The sequence below is a fragment of the Ornithorhynchus anatinus genome, chromosome 2 (genome assembly GCF_004115215.2).
Source record: "Ornithorhynchus anatinus isolate Pmale09 chromosome 2, mOrnAna1.pri.v4, whole genome shotgun sequence".
In the NCBI taxonomy this organism is placed as follows: domain Eukaryota; kingdom Metazoa; phylum Chordata; class Mammalia; order Monotremata; family Ornithorhynchidae; genus Ornithorhynchus; species Ornithorhynchus anatinus.
In genome coordinates this window covers 97023655-97044214 of record NC_041729.1, presented here as the reverse complement: position 1 = coordinate 97044214, position 20560 = coordinate 97023655, and the positions used below count along the sequence as shown (strand labels likewise).

At 40.7% G+C, this 20560-nt stretch overlaps 1 protein-coding gene across 2 annotated transcripts in view; it reads right to left on the bottom strand.

Annotated features, from left to right (window-relative positions):
* The window catches only part of THEMIS (thymocyte selection associated), a 173156-nt gene that overhangs the window by 127405 nt on the left and 25191 nt on the right, over window positions 1–20560 (bottom strand). For both annotated transcript variants that reach the window (XM_029082562.1, XM_029082566.1), the window contains exon 2: window positions 7793–7951. In XM_029082562.1, the coding sequence (XP_028938395.1) occupies window positions 7793–7951 (159 nt within the window). The remainder of the gene's footprint in view (window positions 1–7792; window positions 7952–20560) is intronic.

Below are 20560 nucleotides of genomic sequence, written 5' to 3'. Positions count from 1 at the left end.
ACTTCAGTTTTAGACTCTACACATTTCCCCGCAAAAACATTCTCTTGTACTCCTTCTGCATTTAGAAACCTCCAGATGTTCAAAACAAGGTCATTAGGTTCTATCATGGGGAAGCTATCAGAGAGGAAACAAAGAAGCAGGAGTTCCTTAAACATAGAGTTTAAGGATTAACTAATGCTAATTAGCCCCACTATTTTCCATTTAAAATGTCTCCTTTCGATTTAAAGGTGGATTTCATTTTTAAGTTCTTTCCAAGACTCGCTCTTGGCCAGTTGGTCCTGCTCAGTATTTAGAAATAACACCTCTGTAATATCGGGTGCTGGGCAATTTCCAATTATCCACTTTCCTCACATTAACTTCTTCTTGAAACTGGGCTTTTGTATTTTTCCTGAATAATTTTCAAGACTGGACCCACATCTATTTACAATATCTTTGCACCACAGGGGCTGACAATCTTAGATAATTCATATTCATTCACTCATTCATTCAATCGTATTTATTGAGTGCTTATTGTGTGCAGAGCACTGTACTCAGTGCTTGGAAAGTACAATCCAGCAACAGATAGAGACAATCTCTACTAAAAACAGGCTCTAGTCTACAAGATGGAGACAGACAACAAAACAAAACTAATAGACAGGCATCAACTCTACAGTATCAAAAATAATAATAATGATAATGGTGGTATTTGTTAAGTGCTTACTATGCGACAGGCAATGTAATAAGTTCTGGGGTGGATACAAGCAAATCGGATTAGACACAGTCCCTGTCTCACATGGGGCTCACAGTCTTAATCCTCATTTGACAGATGAGGTAACTGAGGCACAGAGAACTAAAGTGACTTGCCCAAGGCCACACAGCAGAGAAGTGCAGAGCTTGAATTAGAACCCACGCCTTTCTGACTCCTGGGCCCGTGTTCTATCAACTAGGGTATGCTACTTCCACTCTACTAATATCTTATACTCTACTATTTCCCCAATTCATAATTTATTTTACCATCTTTCTCCTCTTATAGACTCTAAGCTCCTTGTGGGCAGGGCTCACATCTCCCAATTCTGTGGTATTGTACTCCCCCAAGAGCTTAGCACCGTGTTCTGCATACAGTAAGTGCTCAGTACATACCACTGATTGATTGATTGATCTTTGCTATAACCTTATGTCACTAATAAGCAGGTGACAAGTCCAGGAAAATCCAAATTAAGTGGATTTTTTAAAATGATCCTTTTGAGGTATCCTATAATATTCATGCTGTGTTCATTATATGGAGCCATTCGAGTTTTTTTCAACACAACAGCAACTAAATATTAAGCCACTTCAAGGTGGGTGCTACATGACACAGAGTTTTGAACACAAATTATGGAGCAAAACAAATTCCCTTTAACTTAATTTGGTAAATGGGATGTTAGCAGAGAGAGTAGTAAAAGGGAGTAGTAAACTATCTGGAATTCTAGACTGCTTGAGTTTTGATGATGACTGTGAAATAAATGTACCTAAGTAGCCACCTGCTTGTGCTTATGATTATATTAAGCCCCATATGTTTCCCTCTATGCACTTGGGATGTAAATATTGAAAAGATTATTCTGGTGTGAAGGGTGGAAACAGCAGCAATTCTTCTATAACTGACAACATATGTTATAGTGTTTCCTTATAATGGTGTGATTTGGCTGATATATTTGCTGATTTTTACTGTGTGGTGCTTGAAAAAATCTGTTTCCCGTGGCAATATAAAATAATTAAAATCAGTGTACATTTAATTCAAGTTGGAAAACCAGAACATTTTATAAAGGATGTATCAATGGCTTCCTTTGGGAGCAGAAATTTACTGTTTAAGTGGATTTTGATTTGGGAGCTGAAGAAAGACCCTTCTCTTTCAAACACTAGTTTAACAAGGTAGTTTACACCAAGTCTTAAAAATGATAATAATAGTAATGAGGAAGAGGTGGAGGAGGGTACTTATTAAGTACTTACTAGGTTCCAAACATTGTGCCAAGCAAAGGGGTAGAAATAAGATCATCATATCACACACTGTCCCTGCCCGTTAGAGGCTCATAGTCCAAGAGGGTGGGAGAAGTAATAATAATGTTGGTATTTGTTAAGCGCTTACTATGTGCTGAGCACTGTTCTAAGCGCTGGGGTAGTCACAGGGGAATCAGGTTGTCCCACGTGGGGCTCATAGTCTTCATCCCCATTTTACAGATGAGGTAACTGAGGCACAGAGAAGTTAAGTGACTTGCCCAAAGTCACACAGCTGACAAGTGGCCGAGCCGGGATTCGAACCCATGAACTCTGACTCCAAAGCTCGTGCTCTTTCCACTGAGCCACGCTGCTTCTCTATTTTACCCCCAATTTACAAATGGGAAAACTGAGAGTCAGAGAAGGCCAGTGACTTGCCCAAGGTCACACTGTAGGCAGTTGGGCAGTTAAGACTAGAATCCAGGTCTCCTGACTCTCAGACCTTTGCTCTTTCCACTAGCTGTGCAGTGTGACCTAGTTGAAAGAGCAAGGGCCTGGGAGTCAGAGGACCTGACTTCTAATACCACCTCTGCCATTTTCCTGCTGTGTGACCTTGGGCAAGTCACTTAATTTCTCTGTGCCTCAGTTTCCTTATCTGTAAAATGAGGATTAAGATTGTAGGCCTTCTGTGGAAGAGGGGTTGTGTCCAACCTGATTACCTTGTATCTATCCCAGCCTTAGTACAGTGCCTGGCATGTAGTAAGTGGCCAATAATAGTGGTAAGAAGCAGCATGGCTTAGTGAAAAGAGCATAGGCTTGGGAGTCAGAGGTTGTGGATTCTAATTCCAGCTCTGCCATCTATCAGCTGTGTGACTTGTGGCAAGTCACTTAACTTCTCTGTGCCTCAGTTACCTCATCTGTAAAATGGGGATTAAGACTGTGAGCCCCACATGGAACTACTTGATTAATTTGTATCTACCCGAGCACTGGAACACTGCTTGAAAATAGTAAGCATTCAACAAATGCATTATTATTACTGGTAATAAACACTTAGTAAATACCACAATTTTTATTATTATGATCATATTAAATCATCAACATTGGACCAATTTGATGCACTAAACCAGGAAAATCTCCACAAGCCCTACCTTTGGAGATGAGACACCTAAGGATGGAATTTCTAATAATTGACAATATCCATGGGAAGTCACTAGGAAGGTAGGAGTAAACAAGAAGCCGAGGTTGGTAGTAGGAGAACTATTCCTCCACCTCTATTCTGGGAAATTCAAGTTAGCCCCAGTTAGCACTCACCTATTTCTTAATGGAATAACCAAGTGCTGAACATCTCTCCCCTTGAGGTGCTGACATCAAGTATCATAAGTGATCTTTATTATCAAGAAGCCTTCAGTTGACTTGGGGAGCCTATGCCCTAGGTCTGAGTTATTCCTGAAAGGGAGAGGGATGGTTGAACCTAAGACAAACTGACTAGGGATTGGGTCCCTCCCCTTCCCCCCACCAGCCAGATCACCACAATTTGTGATTGGGTGAGGAAGAGATGTTTAACTTCTTTAAGGGCAGGGATTATATCTACCAACTCTGTTCTACTCTCCTCAGTGCTTAGTACAATGCCCTGCTCAAGAAAGTGCTCAAAAATGTAACTGATTGATTGCATGAATGAATCTAACTACGGTCCAGTGAAAATAACCACTTTCCTTCTCCATTTTCTAACCCCAAGATCAAGCCCATGAAGAATAGTTCCTCGTACCATTTTGCTCTTTCATCCAGTTGAGGAGAGAGGCTGAGGCCCCTAAAGTATGGGGTCTGTAAGCAGATGACCTCCTTCCTGTACCATGAGCATAAACCTGAACTGGTCTCTGGGATTCTCCAAATCTCTCCAGCTGCCTGGGATGACAAACCTGCTTGGTATTTATGTTTAACAAAACATGGACAGAAGTAAGATTTTGATGACCTCTTTTATCCATCTTTAACTTGCCCTTGCCAAACTTACCCTTCCCTCCTTTCTGCTTTCCTCCTCTTTCATCCGTGCTCACCCTCCACTCTTTACCTCCACTGCATTTTCCCCCTCCATTTATTTCATTTTCTCCTTATTTTCCTCATTTTCTCTGCTCATCTAATCAAGAATTATGAAAAGTAGGAAAAATAGCAAAAACTAGAGAAAATTCTTTATTTTTCCTTTGATTTCACTTGACCAAAAGGTCCTGAAAAACTAAGCCTGCTTCCAATGACCTAATCCATTAAGTACAAGACCTGGCACCCTGTTAGTGATCAGTGCATTCTTAACCCAATCCTCCATGTGGTATTCTTTCTGGAAGTCTACCTGGTACTTTGGGAAACTGCATTTTCTTCCCTTTTCTGATTTCCTGCGTTTTCTGTGCTGGAATCTCAACTCCTCAGAGAAAGTAATGGAAGTCTTTTGTTAACAAAGACAATGGGAAGCCAGTTTGATACCTTAGAAATCTAACCTCCTTCTAGGTATACTCAAATCTGAAAGAAAACCCATAGAACTGCTCGTATAGGAAGGTCTGAGGAAAGAGGCCCAGATCTGCTCTAGGGACGATAATCACATACAAAGAATTACATTGGAAAATGGCACAGCTGAATATTTTTCTGTCAGTAATGAAAATTGCAGAGTATCACAGTGCAAAGGATTTTAGAATAAGGCCTTACTTGCTCCAAAATCAAACCAAAAAAAAACTTCTTAAAAAGAAACAGTAAGTACAACCTATTATATGTGGAAGAGAAAGAGGTCTTTTGTGGGCAATTTTTCAATCAGCATGGGCCAATCAATTATTTATGGGAATAATCCAATTATTAAAAATTGGTATTCAGTCAAACAAGGGTGGAAATAATTGAGATCGTATGGGGATAGTTAGAAAAAACATTCTTCAGGCAGAGAAATGATTCACAAAGGAAGTAATTTTTTAAGTGTTCCGACTAAAGATTCAGGAGATTAACATAGTAACAGGTCACAGAGGCTGCAAATTTATTGAGTACCTATTTGGTTCAGGGCACTCAACGAGGCGTTTGGAAAGTACAGAATAACAATGACACGTTGCCTAGTGATGGAGACAGACATAAAAACATTTGCAACACATTTGCATTCATGTATGTATATATTAATGAGAGGTAAGACAGGGTATAAATAAGACTTCTAATCATGAGTTCTATGGAGGGTGCAAATAAATTCATAAGTACTAGAGTTGACAAGTGAAAATATGGATCAGGGTGATAGGGAATTAATTGGGGAAAGCCTGATGGGACTTTAGGTAGGATTTGGATTTAGAAAAAAGGGAATTTCAACCCCAGGGAACAGTGCGAGTAAGAGGACAGAGGTTTTAAAGTCGAGAGCTAGGTACAAGAAGAAGCTCAACGTGGAAGTAATGAAGAAGGTGAGTTTGGGAACAGCAGATGAAGAAGGCAGGTAAGTACGGTAAGGTAAGGTAAGTAAGTAAGGGCAGGGTAGGTAAGTAAGGTAAGAAGAGGGTAGCGGGCAGGACCCACTGTGCAGAACCTTGAAGCTGTTTGTGAAAATTTTTGTTTGATGTGAGGGAGGAAGAGAAGTTTAAATTCTCTGAGGACAGGGATTATATCTACCTACTCTATTGTTCTCTCTCCATTGCTTAGTACAATTCCCTGCACATAGTAAGTGCTCAAAAACATCATTCATTGATTGATTGAGTTGCTACATTACAGTGAAAGTAACTGTTTTCCTTCTCTATCTTCTCCCCAAGATCAAGCCCACGAGCCACTGGTTCCTGGTATCATTTTGCTCTACCATTCAGTTGACAAAAGTCAGCAGGGATGGCAAGACTTGCTTTGTACTAATGCTTCCCCAAATGTGGAAAGACATAAGATTATGACAGAATGGGTTAGCTGTGTTCCCTGCCCTCAAGAAGCTTATATTCTGGAAGGGGAGAAAGGCATTAATAGAAATGAAGTATGAATATGCATGTAAGTATTGTGGGACTAAAGGTAAGGTGAATATCAAGTGACTAAAGAGGCTAATATCAAGTGAATATCATTATTCAAATTATGAAGATAAACACGCTTAATGTTGCAAACACACTGGCCAAAAGAAATAGGGACTAAGAGTTAAAGGAAAGAGACTTCTAGTGAAAGGGTAGTCAGCCAGGCTGTTCAAATGACAGTTGGATTGGAAAAGAAATAATTTTTAAACTTTTAACACCTAATTCAACCCCCGTAGGTGCTCAAGGAGCACTTCTTTTTGGCTGACCAGGAAGTAAATTCCATAGTTTCTTAAATACATTGCTTAATCTAACACAGACATTGTTCAAAGTTATTCAGTAAGGAAAACTAGTCCTGAAGTACTCATTGAGTTGGTTTCATTCATTCATTCATTCATTCAAACGCATTTATTGAGCGCTTACTGTGTGCAGAGCACTGTAGGAAGTGCTTGGGAAGTACAATTCGGCAACAGAGACAATCCCTACTTAACAACGGGCTCATAGTCTAGAAGGGGGAGACAGACAACAAAACAAAACAAGTAGACCGGCATCAATAGCATCAAAATAGATAAATAGAATTAAAGATATATATGCACATCAGTAATAAAATAAATAGAATACATACAAATATACACAAGCGCTTGTTCATATAAACACATATGTTTATATACATAAATCATTTCTTTTGACTCTGCATTGTACTATACTCAAACAGGCTCATATTGCCTGACAAACGTTCCTGAATTCCCTGATAGCATTCTAATCAAAATGCAAAGTGAAAGTCCAAATTAGGGAGGAATCATTCAGTCAATCAGATTTATTGAGTGCTTAATGTGTGCAGAGCACTGTACTAATCTCTTGGAAGTGTACAATGTAACAGAGTTGGTAGACACATTCTCTGGCAGAACTAAGTGTAGCTTTAATTCTTTTTTCCAAGGCAAAAGAGATCCAATTAATTCACCAGAATCTTACAAAACTGTTAACACCAAATGAGCACTTATTCTGTGCAGAGCACTGTACTAAGTGCTTGGGAGAGTACAATAAAGTAGACATGGTCCCTGCCCTTAAGGAGTTTAGAATTTAGTGGTGAGAATTGGCTTTCTTTTATGTCATCATCGTTTTCACTTGGGTGGAGTAGTGTGGTATGGTGGAAAGAGAATAGACCTGGGAGTCAGGAAACCTGAGTTCTAAGCCCAGCTCTACCACTTGTATGGTGGTGAGCAAGTCACTTAATGTTTCTAGACCTGTTTTCTCATCTGTAAAATAGGTATAACATATTTGTTCTCTCTCCCCCTTAGACTAGAGCCCCTAGTGAGACAGGGACTAGGTCCAATCTGCATATATTGTAGTTACCCCACGGTTTAGTACAGTGCTTGGAACACTGTAAGCACTTAACAAATTCTATTATTATCATTATCATTATTATCTCACAAACTCCCCCAAATGATGGATAGGGGGCGGGTCCACGTGGAGGATAATACAACTGTAAAGTACTAGCAAACCTACCTAGCCTCCATTCAGGAGATAGAGGTAGCTCCTCTCTTTGATGGGATTTACATTTGCTAAAAGTTTGTTATATGCCATGCACTGTACAATGCAGAGAGGTAGTTAACAATATATATTCAGTACTCTTTAGTTCATATTTATTGAGCTCTTACTGTGTGCAGAGCACTATATTAAGCACTTGGAAAGTACAATTTAGCAACAAATAGAGACAATCCCTACCTTTTCCACTGTCATCGCTTTCACCCCTGCTCTTCCTAGTCTTCCCCACATGCACCTGCCAACCAGTCAGATGGCTCCAAGGCAAAAACCGAGAGGGAGACTCATGTCTTTTATTTGTACACCGATCATACCTGGAAAATTTAGAGGCAGCTCCACTTTGGGGGAATCCTGGTTGTCTTCATTATCCTCACAAATATCAGCTATAATCTTATTAATTTTGAAGCCAGTGACTTTAATCACTTCTCCCGTTGACAGACAACATTCATTTCCAAACATCTCATAAATGGAACCTAAGGAAACAAAGAAAGAGAGATGGCAATGGGAGGTGTCAACCATAAAGAATAAAAAACCAAACCTGGCTATTTACCCTGCTTGATTAGTTCCTCTCTGCTAACCCCTAAAATAAATTTAATCCAATTAGGTGAAATATTGGAGTCTCACAACCATCTCCGAGCATAACAGATGCAACCTTCCTGCTTTAAACTTGGTTTCTGAGCCCCTTTAGCTCGTAAAATCAAGGTCAAGCTGAGATCAAGTCATTTCCTGCTGGGATTTATGACACCTATTAAACCAACTAAATATGATCTGATCCCATTCCATTTCTAATTTTCAAGAAACATGGAGACTATTAAAAATGAAGAGGAAAAGGCTATTTTTCATAGTCCCAGGAAAATGTCAAAAGTTGTGAGAAGAAGGTTCAGAATCAAAACATTCAACCAATTAAATCTTCTGGAATCTCAATAGAGAAGCAGCGTGTCTCAGTGGAAAGAGCAGGGGCTAGGGAGTCAGAGGTCATGGATTCAAATCCCGGCTCCGCTGCTTGTCAGCCGTGTGACTTTGGACAAGTCACTTAACTTCTCTGTGCCTCAGTTACCTCATCTGCAAAATGGGGATTAAGACACTGTGAGCCCCATGTGGGACAACCTGATCACCTTATATCCCCCCAGCAGTTAGAACAGTGCTTTGCACATTGTAAGCACTTAACAAATGCCAACAGTATTATTATTATTAACAGCAGTTTTCTCCAACGTTCTTGGCCACAAGCACTTTCCATTTTTCAGGGGGACTTGGGAATTGTCATGTTTGTTTGTTAAAATCATAACAAAACCCTTTCATATGTAAATTGAAAAAAGCAATATGGCTTTATGAATAGAACAGGGGCCTGGGAGTCAGAAGGTCATGGGTCCTAATCCCGGCTCTGCCACTTTTCTGCTGTGTGACCTTGGGCAAATCACTTCACTTCTCTGTGCCTCAGTGACCTCATCTGTAAAATGGGGATTGAGACCATGAGCCCCATGAGTGGGACAGGGAGTATGTCCAACATGATTTGTTTATATCCAACTCAGCACTGAGAACAGTACCTGGCATATAGTAAGAGCTTAAGAAATACCATAATAATAATAATAATAGATTATTCAGAATATGCTGGGCCTCAGTCCATCACCGTACTTCTCATCTACTTCCAAGGAAAGCTCACCTCCCATGTGCATACCTGAAGGCGGGGAGACATGCATAACTCAACACTTTGTTAATCAATTTTTCCTTTAACTGCATATTAAAAACGCAGGAGGAGTGGGCGATGTTTTCTTCTCCAAACTGTCCCCCCATTCCCCAAAACTGAAAAACCAATGAAAACTGTGTGTGCTTCTTCACCATCAATACCAAGAGTTCTGGACAAGTGCCTGCTGAGTGCAGAACACTGTACTGGCCACTTGGAAGACATATACAATATGTGATCCTGCTCTTGGAGAATCTTACAGTCTAATGGAGTAAACTGATGAATAGATGCTAATGTAGACAAAGACAGATAATAATAAGCACAAGTGGATCAATCAATCCAGAACAAATCCCCTGTCAGAGGGGATGGTATGATCAGGAAAGTGGAAAGTTTATTCAGAGAATGCTTTCTGGGGTGGGGATGTTTTTGGAATTCTTTAGAAGGAGGGGAAAATGTAATTTGACAAAGGTGAACAGGTTGGTTATACCAGGTTGGGCAAAAAGCATGAGTAATAGTTTGGAGGCAACTTCTAAACAGCCCCCAAATAGCTAAGTGAAAAGCAACATGGATTAGTGGCTAGAACATGAGCCTGGGAGTCAGAAGGACCTGGGTTCCAATCCCAACTCTACCACTTGTCTGCTGTGTGATCTTGGGCAAGTGATTTAATTTCTCTGAACCTCGGTCACCTCATCTGTAAAATGGGGATTGAGACCGTGAGGCCCACGTGGGGACATAGACTGTGTCCAACCTGATTAGATTGTTTCTACCTCAGCACTTAGTACTGTGCCTGGCACACAGAAAGCACTTAACGAATAGCATTAAATAGCCAGGATAAGGAAAGTCTGCAGGAGGAAAAGAGAAGCAACATGTCTGGTTCATCTACACAATTGGAAAAGAAGGCCCTGGAGACAGAGTTGACTCTACACAATGCTCACCATCTCACCTCCAGAGCCAAGTTGTGACTTCAACGCATTTTAAATCCCACCAATTTCGCTAAACAATAACTACTGTGAATACATGGTACAAACCTTAGAAGGAAAATGAACAAACTCAAACTAAAAAGCAAGATGATAAAAAATGGAACACCATCAAATCTCTTCTCTCACGAAACCTTTCGTGCCTGCTGCATACCTTTCTTGTGTCCAGAAAGAAGACTAACCTATGCACACCCTGATTAGTCTGGAGAATATTGAGTCAAGTGAAGACAGAAGAAAATCAAGATGATGAGTGCTGGAATCAGAGCCTCTGTTCACAGTTACAGAAGTACACATTCCCACACATAAAATGGACCCCCTCTCTCTCTCTCTTTCTTTCTGTCTCTCTTCCTCCTTCCTTCCCTCTCCATAGAAACCAACATAATTTTGGCATTGCAAGGGGCCATTTCAAGGAACACTGAAAGATGTGGATAAATTCCTTATGCACATGTCAGAGGAATTCAGACATGCAGATCTGATTTAGAAAAGCTAAACAGCCAAGAGCAAATTATAAATAGGAAAATGACATTACCCTATAAAACTCACATCCCTTCCCAATCCTGAGTGGTCAAAGAGTGTTCCATGGTCCCTGGTTGGTGAGCTGTGATTGCCCAACTTCAAAAAAGGCATATTCATTCATTCATTCATTCATTCAATAGTACTTATTGAGCGCTTACTATGTGTGGAGCACTGTACTAAGCGTTTGGAATGTAACAAGTGGTCATTGATGGTCCAGTTTCTGTGAAGGCGAGAGTCACACTGCTCAGCAATGCCACTGCTAGGTCAGACTAGTAGTTCATCCAGCCCAAGACTGTGGTGGTAGCGATCTAGAGAGGTAAAATATTTGAAGGACAACGACAGACCCTTTTTATTGAATGCATGACCTCTTGCAATAGAGTAGACCTGGGAAAATGTGGTAATTCACAGTTTGGGGACCTGTGCAAAATACCATCTATCCAAGAGAAAAATTAAAAATCCTATTTTCACCCTTTGCTTTTAATCACAAAAAGTGCATTCCAGACACGTAAATCCCAAATCAATGAAACCTTTAAGGATTGCTTCTTTCCAAGGTGGAATATTTGTGTGCAGTCTGTTGCTTAACATTTCAGAGAGAGATGGAATAATGTAACCTGTTTGTAGTGATCAGACAAGGCCTCTGAAGGTTCTGATTAAAAAGCTAGGGGCCTTTGAAATCACCTTTTAGTGGATTGCTACTTTGTTAAATAAAAGCTACATTTATTTTCTTTTATAAACTCATCCTTGTTTGACAAGCCATATTAGCAGTCCCTGTGATCACACTGGAACAGACAAAACAATTGATTCAATAGATTTCCTCCCTTCCTTCTCCACCCTCCCACTTCATTCTGCAATGTTAAGTTGTAAAAACAAAAAGCTACAACTATCTTTCTGATCTTTTCCTGGGTTTTATTGTTTTCAATGATGGTGATGATTATGGGTTTTCTTTGAAATCATGGAATAGAAATTAACAATAAAGAACCCTCTCAATTATTTACACTCACAAAATATGACTACGTACAGTGCAGGTTTAATGAATGCTTACAGGTATACACAAACCCATACGTGAAGCACACACATGTGAAATAAGAACAAAGACATTTTGTTTCAACTTTATCTTGACCCAACTTTAATCATCTCAATGGTGATTTAGCGCATCTAAGATTTCTTTCTATCTGTGAACTGACTCATTTAGATGTAACATATGGACATAGTACTAATTGAAAAGCAACTTGGCCTTGTGGAAAGAGCACAGGCTTTCGAGTCCAAGGATCTGTGTTCTAATTTCCTCTGCCAATTGCTTGCTGTGTCACCTTGGGGAAGTCGCTTAACTTCCATGTGCCTCAGTTTCCTCAACTTTAAAATGGTGATTCAATGCTTGTTCCCCCTTCTATTTAGACTGGGAGCTCCATGTTGGACAGTGATTTTGTCCAACTTGATTGACCTGTATCAACTCCAGTGCTTAAAATAGTGTGTGACCATCTTAACTAAAATAAAAATAACAATAACAACCCTCATAATAAAGAAGAGGGCATACCAAGCTAGGTTCTAGCCATTGGTCCAATTGGTTCTCACAACTGAAGAAAGATACTGGAGTCTAAGAGCAGGAATAATTACTTTCCCAAACACTTAGTACAGTGCCCTGCACACAGTAAGTGCTCAATAAATATGATTGAATGAATGAATGAATGAATCATGACAGAACTTGTAGTCCTGTAAAGAGTATTTCTAAAGATTATCATGTGCCTGCTATGCAGAGCACTATACTGGACAAATGGGCAATAGAGAAGCAGCGTGGCTCAGTGGAAAGAGCACAGGCTTTGGAGTCAGAGCTCATGAGTTCGAATCCCAGCTCTGCCACTTGTCGGCTGTGTGACTGTGGGCAAGTCACTTAACTTCTCCGTGCCTCAGTTCCCTCATCTGTAAAATGGGGATTAAGACTGTGAGCCCCACGTGGGACAACCTGATTCCCCTATGTCTACCCCAGCGCTTAGAACAGTACTCGGCACATAGTAAGCGCTTAACAAATACCAACATTATTATTATTATTATTATTATTATAGAAAAGAAGGATAGGAGGTATCTTGTTGCAATTATTCTGTAACTGTTACACTGTGTTCCCAGAGGCCCACATTTATTGGTATTTTTTAAGCACTTACTGTGTGCTAAATACCGGAGCAGAAACAAGGTTATGAGATTGAACACAACCCCGTTCCCGCATGGAGTTTACAAACTATTTTATCTCCATTTCACAGATGGGGAAATTGAGGTTCAGAAGGTTACATGACTTGCACAAAGTCACCCACTAGGCCTATGGCACAACTGGGACTTCAATTCAGGTCTCAGCTCCTTGTCTGTGTCCTTTCCATTAGACCACACTTCCTTCCACACCACCAAATAAAAAAATATATCATTAGCTAACAAATCAGAAAATAACAATTGGTGACTGCAGTCCACTTAACCCTCAAGGAGGGTATCAGTGGAAAGTCAATCCTTCCCCTTAGAATAGATCCAGTTTACTTCAGACTGGAATATTCCCAATCCAGGATGGTCAAGCTAAAATTCAAACCACATTCCCAGAACAGCCTGGATAGGATTAGACCTGTAGGAATGGCATTTGGGGGTACAGAGCATCCCTTAACAGCTTTCTCAGTAAGTCACTTCAATTCCAAGACTGGGTAGGGCAGGAGGTTGGACAAAACAAAATCAAGTTTGCCCTCAAAAGTACATTGTATTCATGAGACATCCATGTGCTATTAGTTCTGTGTTTTCCCTAATGTCACTGGTAAACAGAAATGCTTAATGTTATGTTCATGCACTTGAGCTAAACACACAAAGAACTTTCATTCATGTACAGTAAATCTAAAAATTCACAGCCGGGAGCAATGTAATGGGTTTGTGTTCCTTAATAACTCTTTGTGGTCATGAGTCCAACATTAGATCAGTGTAATGTCTTACCGGAATTTGTAATACATCATTTGAAAGGATTAAACATCCAATTTTGAGCATTCTACTTAGCTTTGTCTTAAATTTCCCCAAATTAAACTGGCCCTGAGACAGATTAAAGAAGAGGTAGGAGAAGCAGAATGGCCCAATGGATAGAACATGGCCCTAGGAGTCAGAAGGACGTGGGATCTAATCCCAGATCTGCCACATGTCTGGCCTGTGACCTTGGGCAAGTTACGTAACTTCTCTTTGTGTCAGTTACCTCATCTGTAAAATGGTGATTAAGATTGTGGGACAGGGACTGTGTCCAACCTGATTAGCTTATATCTACCTCAGTCGTTTAGATCATGAGCCCGGTGTTGGGCAGGGATTGTCTCTATCTATTGCCGAATTGTACATTCCAAGTGCTTAGTACAGTGCTCTGCACATTGTAAGCATGCAATGAATGATTGAATGAATGAATGAATGGATACTTAGAACAGTGTTTGGCACAGAGTAAGTGCTTAACGAATACCATCATTACTATTATTAAGAATGGGGGGAAATGGACTGCAAAGAGTTACTATTGCATCACTGTTTCCTTCCTTCCAAAACAAATTGCTTCTTCCATGATTCAGCTTGAGGTTCTCATCCTCCTGCAACAACCTCTCCTCCAAGAGTGAGCCCGATGGGATTTCAACAATTCAGTGGACTTTGCTCTAAAAACACAACTCAGATGGTATTCTTCATTTACCATAAAACTTGGAGATTTGGGGATTACAAGTAATGCGTATATGGGATTTTGCAAAATATTTTGTCTCCATTCAGTAATAACATCATCCTGTTTCTACAAAGGGCATGAACACTAGTGACTTACTGGGTCAGATATATGACCCACCCAGTCAGGACTCTATCTTCAACAGGTGCACTAAAAAACTGGGAGAGGCCATGTAAATGGTTACGTCCTTGACATGAATCAGAATGGTCATAAATGGGGCATTTCACAGTCCCAGTTTATCCTCTGATGATTCATCCCTCTAGACCATAAGCTCATTGTGGGCAGAGAACATGTCTAACAACTCTGTTGTATTGTACTCTCCCAAAAACTTAATACAATGCTCTGGACACAGTAAATGCTCAATAAATACCATTGATTGAATGATTGACTGAATGCACTTATTTTCTACAAACAACTCTTTAATCCTCTTTACTCCTTTTACATCCCTAACTTTGGCTTCTAATAATAAGAATAATATTTATGGTATTTATTAAGTGCTTAGTCTGTGCCAAGCATTGTACTAAGGACTGGGGTATTGTCTTGTCTTACACCGTCGAGTTGTTTCTGACCCATAGCGACACCATGGACACATCTCTCCCAGAACACCCCACTCTCCATCTGCAAGCATTCTGGTAGTGTATCCATAGAGTTTTCTTGGTAAAAAATATGGAAGTGGTTTACCATTGCCTCCTTTCACTCAGTAAACTTGAGTGTCCACCCTCGACTCACTCCCATGCCATTGCTGCCCTGCATGGATGAGTTTTAACTTGTAGCAGAATGCCTTCCACTCTCTAGCCACTGCTCAAGCTAGGAATGGAATGGGTAGGCTTCTGCCTGACTCTCCCTCCGGTAACTGAGACTGGTAGAATACTGGAATCACCACACACATCCTATCCGTTACCAAGACCTGCCGGTTTCACCTCTACAATATCGCCAAGATCCGCCCTTTCCTCTCCACCCAAACGGCTACCTTACTATTACGGGCTCTCGTTATATCCCGGCTAGACTACTGTGTCAGCCTTCTCTCTGACCTCCCTTCCTCCTCTCTCGCCCCGCTCCGGTCTATTCTTCACTCCGCTGCCCGGCTCATCTTCCTGCAGAAACGATCTGGGCATGTCACTCCCCTTCTTAAACAACTCCAGTGGTTGCCTATCGACCTCCGCTCCAAACAAAAACTCCTCACTCTAGGCTTCGAGGCTCTCCATCACCTCGCCCCTTCCTACCTCTCCTCCCTTCTCTCTTTCTACCGCCCACCCCGCACGCTCCGCTCCTCTGCCGCCCACCTCCTCACCGTCCCTCGGTCTCACCTATCCCGCCGTCGACCCCTGGGTCACGTCCTCCCGCGGTCCTGGAACGCCCTCCCTCCTCACCTCCTCCAAACTGATTCTCTTTCCCTCTTCAAAACCTTACTTAAAAATCACCTCCTCCAAGAGGCGTTCCCAGACTGAGCTCCTCTTCCCCCTCTACTCCCTCTGCCATCCCCCCTTTACGTCTCCGCAGCTAAAGCCTCATTTTCCCCTTTTCCCTCTGCTCCTCCACCTCTTCCTTCCCATCCCCACAGCACTGTACTTGTCCGCTCAACTGTATATATTTTCGTTACCCTATTTATTTTGTTAATGAATTGTACATCGCCTTGATTCTATTTAGTTGCCATCGGTTTTTACAAGATGTTCTTCCCCTTGACGCTATTTAGTGCCATTGTTCTCGTCTGTCCGTCTCCCCCGATTAGACTGTAAGCCCGTCAAATGGCAGGGACTGTCTCTATCTGTTGCCAACTTGTTCATCCCAAGCGCTTAGTACAGTGTTCTGCACATAGTAAGCGCTCAATAAATACTATTGAATGAATGAATGAATGAACTGGAAACTCACCAGTTGTGATCCTGAGAGGGAAAGGATTGAGGTAGCTACAACATAATCAGGTCGGACTCAAATCATTGTTCCACCTAGTGCTCACAGTCTAAATTGGAGGGAGAACAAGTCTTAAATTCCCATTTTACAGATGAGGAAATCGAGGCACAGAGATAAGTGATTTGCTTCAGGTCACCTAGTAGTTAAGTGGCAGAGGCAGGATTAGAAAACAGGTTCTCTGAATCCCAGGACAATTCTCTTTCTGATACTTCTAATATCTCACCTGGAATTTACCTTCAATAGTGAGGGGCATAAAGGCTTCTTAATTAAATCCCATCAGATGAACAGACAAGCTATGTTCCAGCAATCAATTTAAGAGAAACATAAGAGAAGAAGCCAAGACACCTGACTCCCAGGACTTGACTCACTTAGGATTTATAAACTAGTGATGCAGAGACATTTATATAAACTTCTGCATGAGCAACCTACTCCAGAAAACTCAGCGGGATTCTGCCAGTTCCTGTTAATAACCAAGTAGGAGATTGTCAATTACTGAATTTTATGGATCAATGAGTATGTAATTTTTTTTAAAAGGATGCTGTCTAGAATGTTTCCATTTTATTCTTCCGAGAAATCAGCTTGGAAAATAAATGGAACAAAATCCAGGAATTAAAACATCATCATGGACTGTACTTTCAATGGAAGGCATTTCAAGGTCCAGCCAGGAGTAAATTTGTACTTTGGCCAAAACCAGGGTTTTAATGGGAGTTTACCAACATGTGGTTTATAGTTCCCAGATAGGAATAACAAGGTTTTAGTGATAATCCAAATTTAAATTCTGTCTCCCTTACAATTAAAGAAATAAAACTAAAACCCCATTTAATCTGGCTGTTATCACTGTGGGGTTTTTTTTTTCAACAAAAGCTTAACATTTAGATATTGATTAATTCAAATTAGTATTTATTTCATAATTATTATGTCTCACCTAAAGTGATAGGTTTTTCTTCATTTGTTATGGGTAATTCAAATTATGGTGATCTAGTAATTTTAAGTAACTATCCCGTGATATCAGCAAAGCTTTGTAATAATTGATTTTACTTTTTCAAAATTACCATGGGCTAAGATGGCTTGGGTTAATGTCCATGCCTCCTACTGGAGGTGGAACAGAAATCTAAAGAACCAAAGGAGAAGGAGGAATTTATTCAGGCTACAGTTAGTTCCTGAAAACTATATTTTCCAGAATCTTGTAGGAATAAAACCCAATCAATCAATCAATCAATCCATGACATTTATTGTGCACACACTGCATGCAGAGCACTGTATCTACCAGATGGGAGAGTGTAATACAACAGAATTTGTAGACACGTTCTCTGCCTACAAGGATCTTGCAGCATAGAGAGAGAGAGATAGACATCAGTATAAATTACAGATATGCACAAAAGCGATGTGAGACTGAGGGTGGGGATCTTAAGGGTTGCAAATTCAAGTTCAAGGACAAGGCAGAAGGGAAAAGGAGTAGAGGAAATGAAGGCTTAGTGAGAGAAGGCTTCTTGGAGGAGATATGATTTTAGTAAGGCTTTGAAGGTGAGGAGACCAGTGGTCTGTCGAATACGGAGGGTGAGGAAGTTCCAGGCCAAAGGAAGGATGTGGTCAAGGTGTCAGTAGCAAGATAGAAGATACTGAGGTACAGTGAGTAGGTTGGCCTACCAGAAAGCTAGGGAAAAAGATTTCAAATTCAGAATAATTATAATGATAATAATAATGGTACTTGTTAAATGTGCCAAGCAGTGTTCTAAACACTGGGGTAGATACAAGTCATTCGTGGGACAGTCCTTGTCCCACAAGGGGCTCACTCTCTTAATCCCCATTTTACAGATGAGGTAACCGAGGCCCAGAGAAGTTAAATGACTTGCTCAGGGTCACACAGCGGCCTCGTGGCAGACGCAGGATTAGAACTCAGGTCCTTCTGACTCCCAGGCCCATGCTCTATCCAATAAGCCAAGCTGCTTCATGAGCAGGATTTCTTGGGCTCTTTCTCTCCCCTGCCTGTAGAGCCTTTCTTGCCTGTGCCACATATTGACCTGAGTACACATGCTTGGAATTCTCTCCAAATCTAAAGGTATTTATAGAAGTCTGTGTGTGGAATGAAGCCTTAATAGCTAATGGAATGTAGGCACTTAGATCTGATTGAGCTTTGTCCCATTACCATCCCTGTGAATTAATTCTGTGTCAGAGCTCTGAGTGTTTGAGAAACACCCATAGATCCCACGAGTATCTCTCTGGTTCCTCCACCATTCCCTGCCAAGCAAACTTTCACTGAATGCTACAAGAATAGACCCTAAAGCCTTGTAATATGGCAGTTGGAACCAAGATATCGAAAGACTTAGTCTGAACAATGATTTTTCATAGAGTGTCTTTCTATGGACAACCCTGGTTACGCCTTGTTACCCTCTAGACTGTAAGCTCCTCCTGGGCAGGGATCATCTCTACCAACTCTACTGTCTTGTACTAGCTCAGATGCTTAGTTCAGAGCTCTGAACAAAAGTGCTCAATAAATTGCCATTGAGCTAAAATCTAGCAGCATGGTTTAGTGGAGAGAGCACGGGCCTGGGAGTGAGAAGATCATGGGTTCTAATCCTGGCTCCACCACGTGTCTGCTGTGTGACCTTGGGTAAGTCACTTTACTCCTCTAGGCCTCAGTTACTTCATCCGTAAAAAAAGGGGATTAAGACTGTGAAGCCCTGGTGGGACAGGGGCTATGTCCAACTCGATTTGTTTGTATCCACCCCAGTGCTTAGTAGGGTACAGTGCCTGGCACATAGTAAGCACTTAATAAATACCACAATTATTATTATTATTATTTATGCCTAATGACTTTCATGGAGGATAAGAAATGGGAGCTCCATGAAAGATCAGCTGTTTTGAGATGAAAATGCTGTCATGTGCTTCAGCCCTGGGAATACTTTTGGAAGACATTCCTGGCAGTAACCTGAAAATAAATATCAACTTTTCACCACTTACGGGAGAGTATCATCTTCACTGCCTTAATATGCTAATTAGTTATGGTACTAAGTGCTTACTATGTGATTTCTGTGTACTGGGCTAAGCTCTGGGATACCTATAAAATAATTCTATCAGATAGACTCTGTTCCCTACAGGTCTACAGTTGAGTAGGTGCACAGGAGTTTAATGTGAACAAGTAAGTACCAAGTAGAGTGTAACCAGATCAACCTGGAGAGGTTTCTATTCAAAATCACACATCAAGAGATGATTAAAGGAATCAGAAAATGTACCTCAGGGGGGTACTGTAAGTATGATGATACATTTAGTGGTCCCCATTGTTGACAACACACCTGAAGAGGAGGATCTAGAAGAGCAACTGGCTTATGAAATGAATCAATACCTGGATTCTTGTGCTGTATTAGTCAAGTGACATGAAGTATATGTAAGGGGAGAAACTTGGGAAAAGGCCAAAACTGTATGTGAATAGTATAACTACTTGTTTGATATTGTAGTACAGTTGAAGAAGGAAGGACTAGACTCTTCGCAGCTGGTGTAATGGAATTGTATTACCGCTACACTATTTACTAAGTATTAGGTATTTACAATTCCTAATGAGCCCAGAATTAAATTACTACTCTACTTGTTTTATACTCTTCCAAGCTCTTAGTGTAGTGTTCTGGACACAGGAAGTGTTCAATAAATATTACTGATAACGATGATGATGACGAATATCGTTATCGGTGATGTGGGGTGAATAATTGATATGATGATCAGCAGATTCTCAGTTGATAATAAATTAGATAGGATTGCTGACCCTTTTCAAAGGATTAAGTGTAGAGAATCAGTCCTACAGAATAGGAGGAATAGAATAGGAATAGAATAAGAGGTAAGTCAAAAGAACCTAGTGGAATATAGTGAATTTAGAGATGAAAAGGAGACCATACAACTAAACCACAGGAATGCAGTAGAAAAGTACCCAGGCCATAGTCAACCAAAATCTGAATACAAGTCATCAGTGTATGGCAATTATTAGCAAAGCCAAGGGGGTTCTTCAGTTTATCTACAGGAGAATGACCCGAAAGAGCCAGAAACTCACACTTCTACTATTTTTTATGGTATTTATTAAGCACTTACTATATGTCAGGCATTGTACTAAGCACTGGAGTAGAGACAACATTAACAGGTTGGACAGAGTTCACATCCCACATGGTGTTTAAATATTGATCTCCATTTTATAAATGAGAAAACTGGCTTGTCCAAGGTCACGCAGTAGACAAGTAGTGGAAGCAGAATTAGAATCCAGGCCATCTGGCTCTCAGATCCATGCCTTTTTCACTAGGCCATACTACAGAGGGAT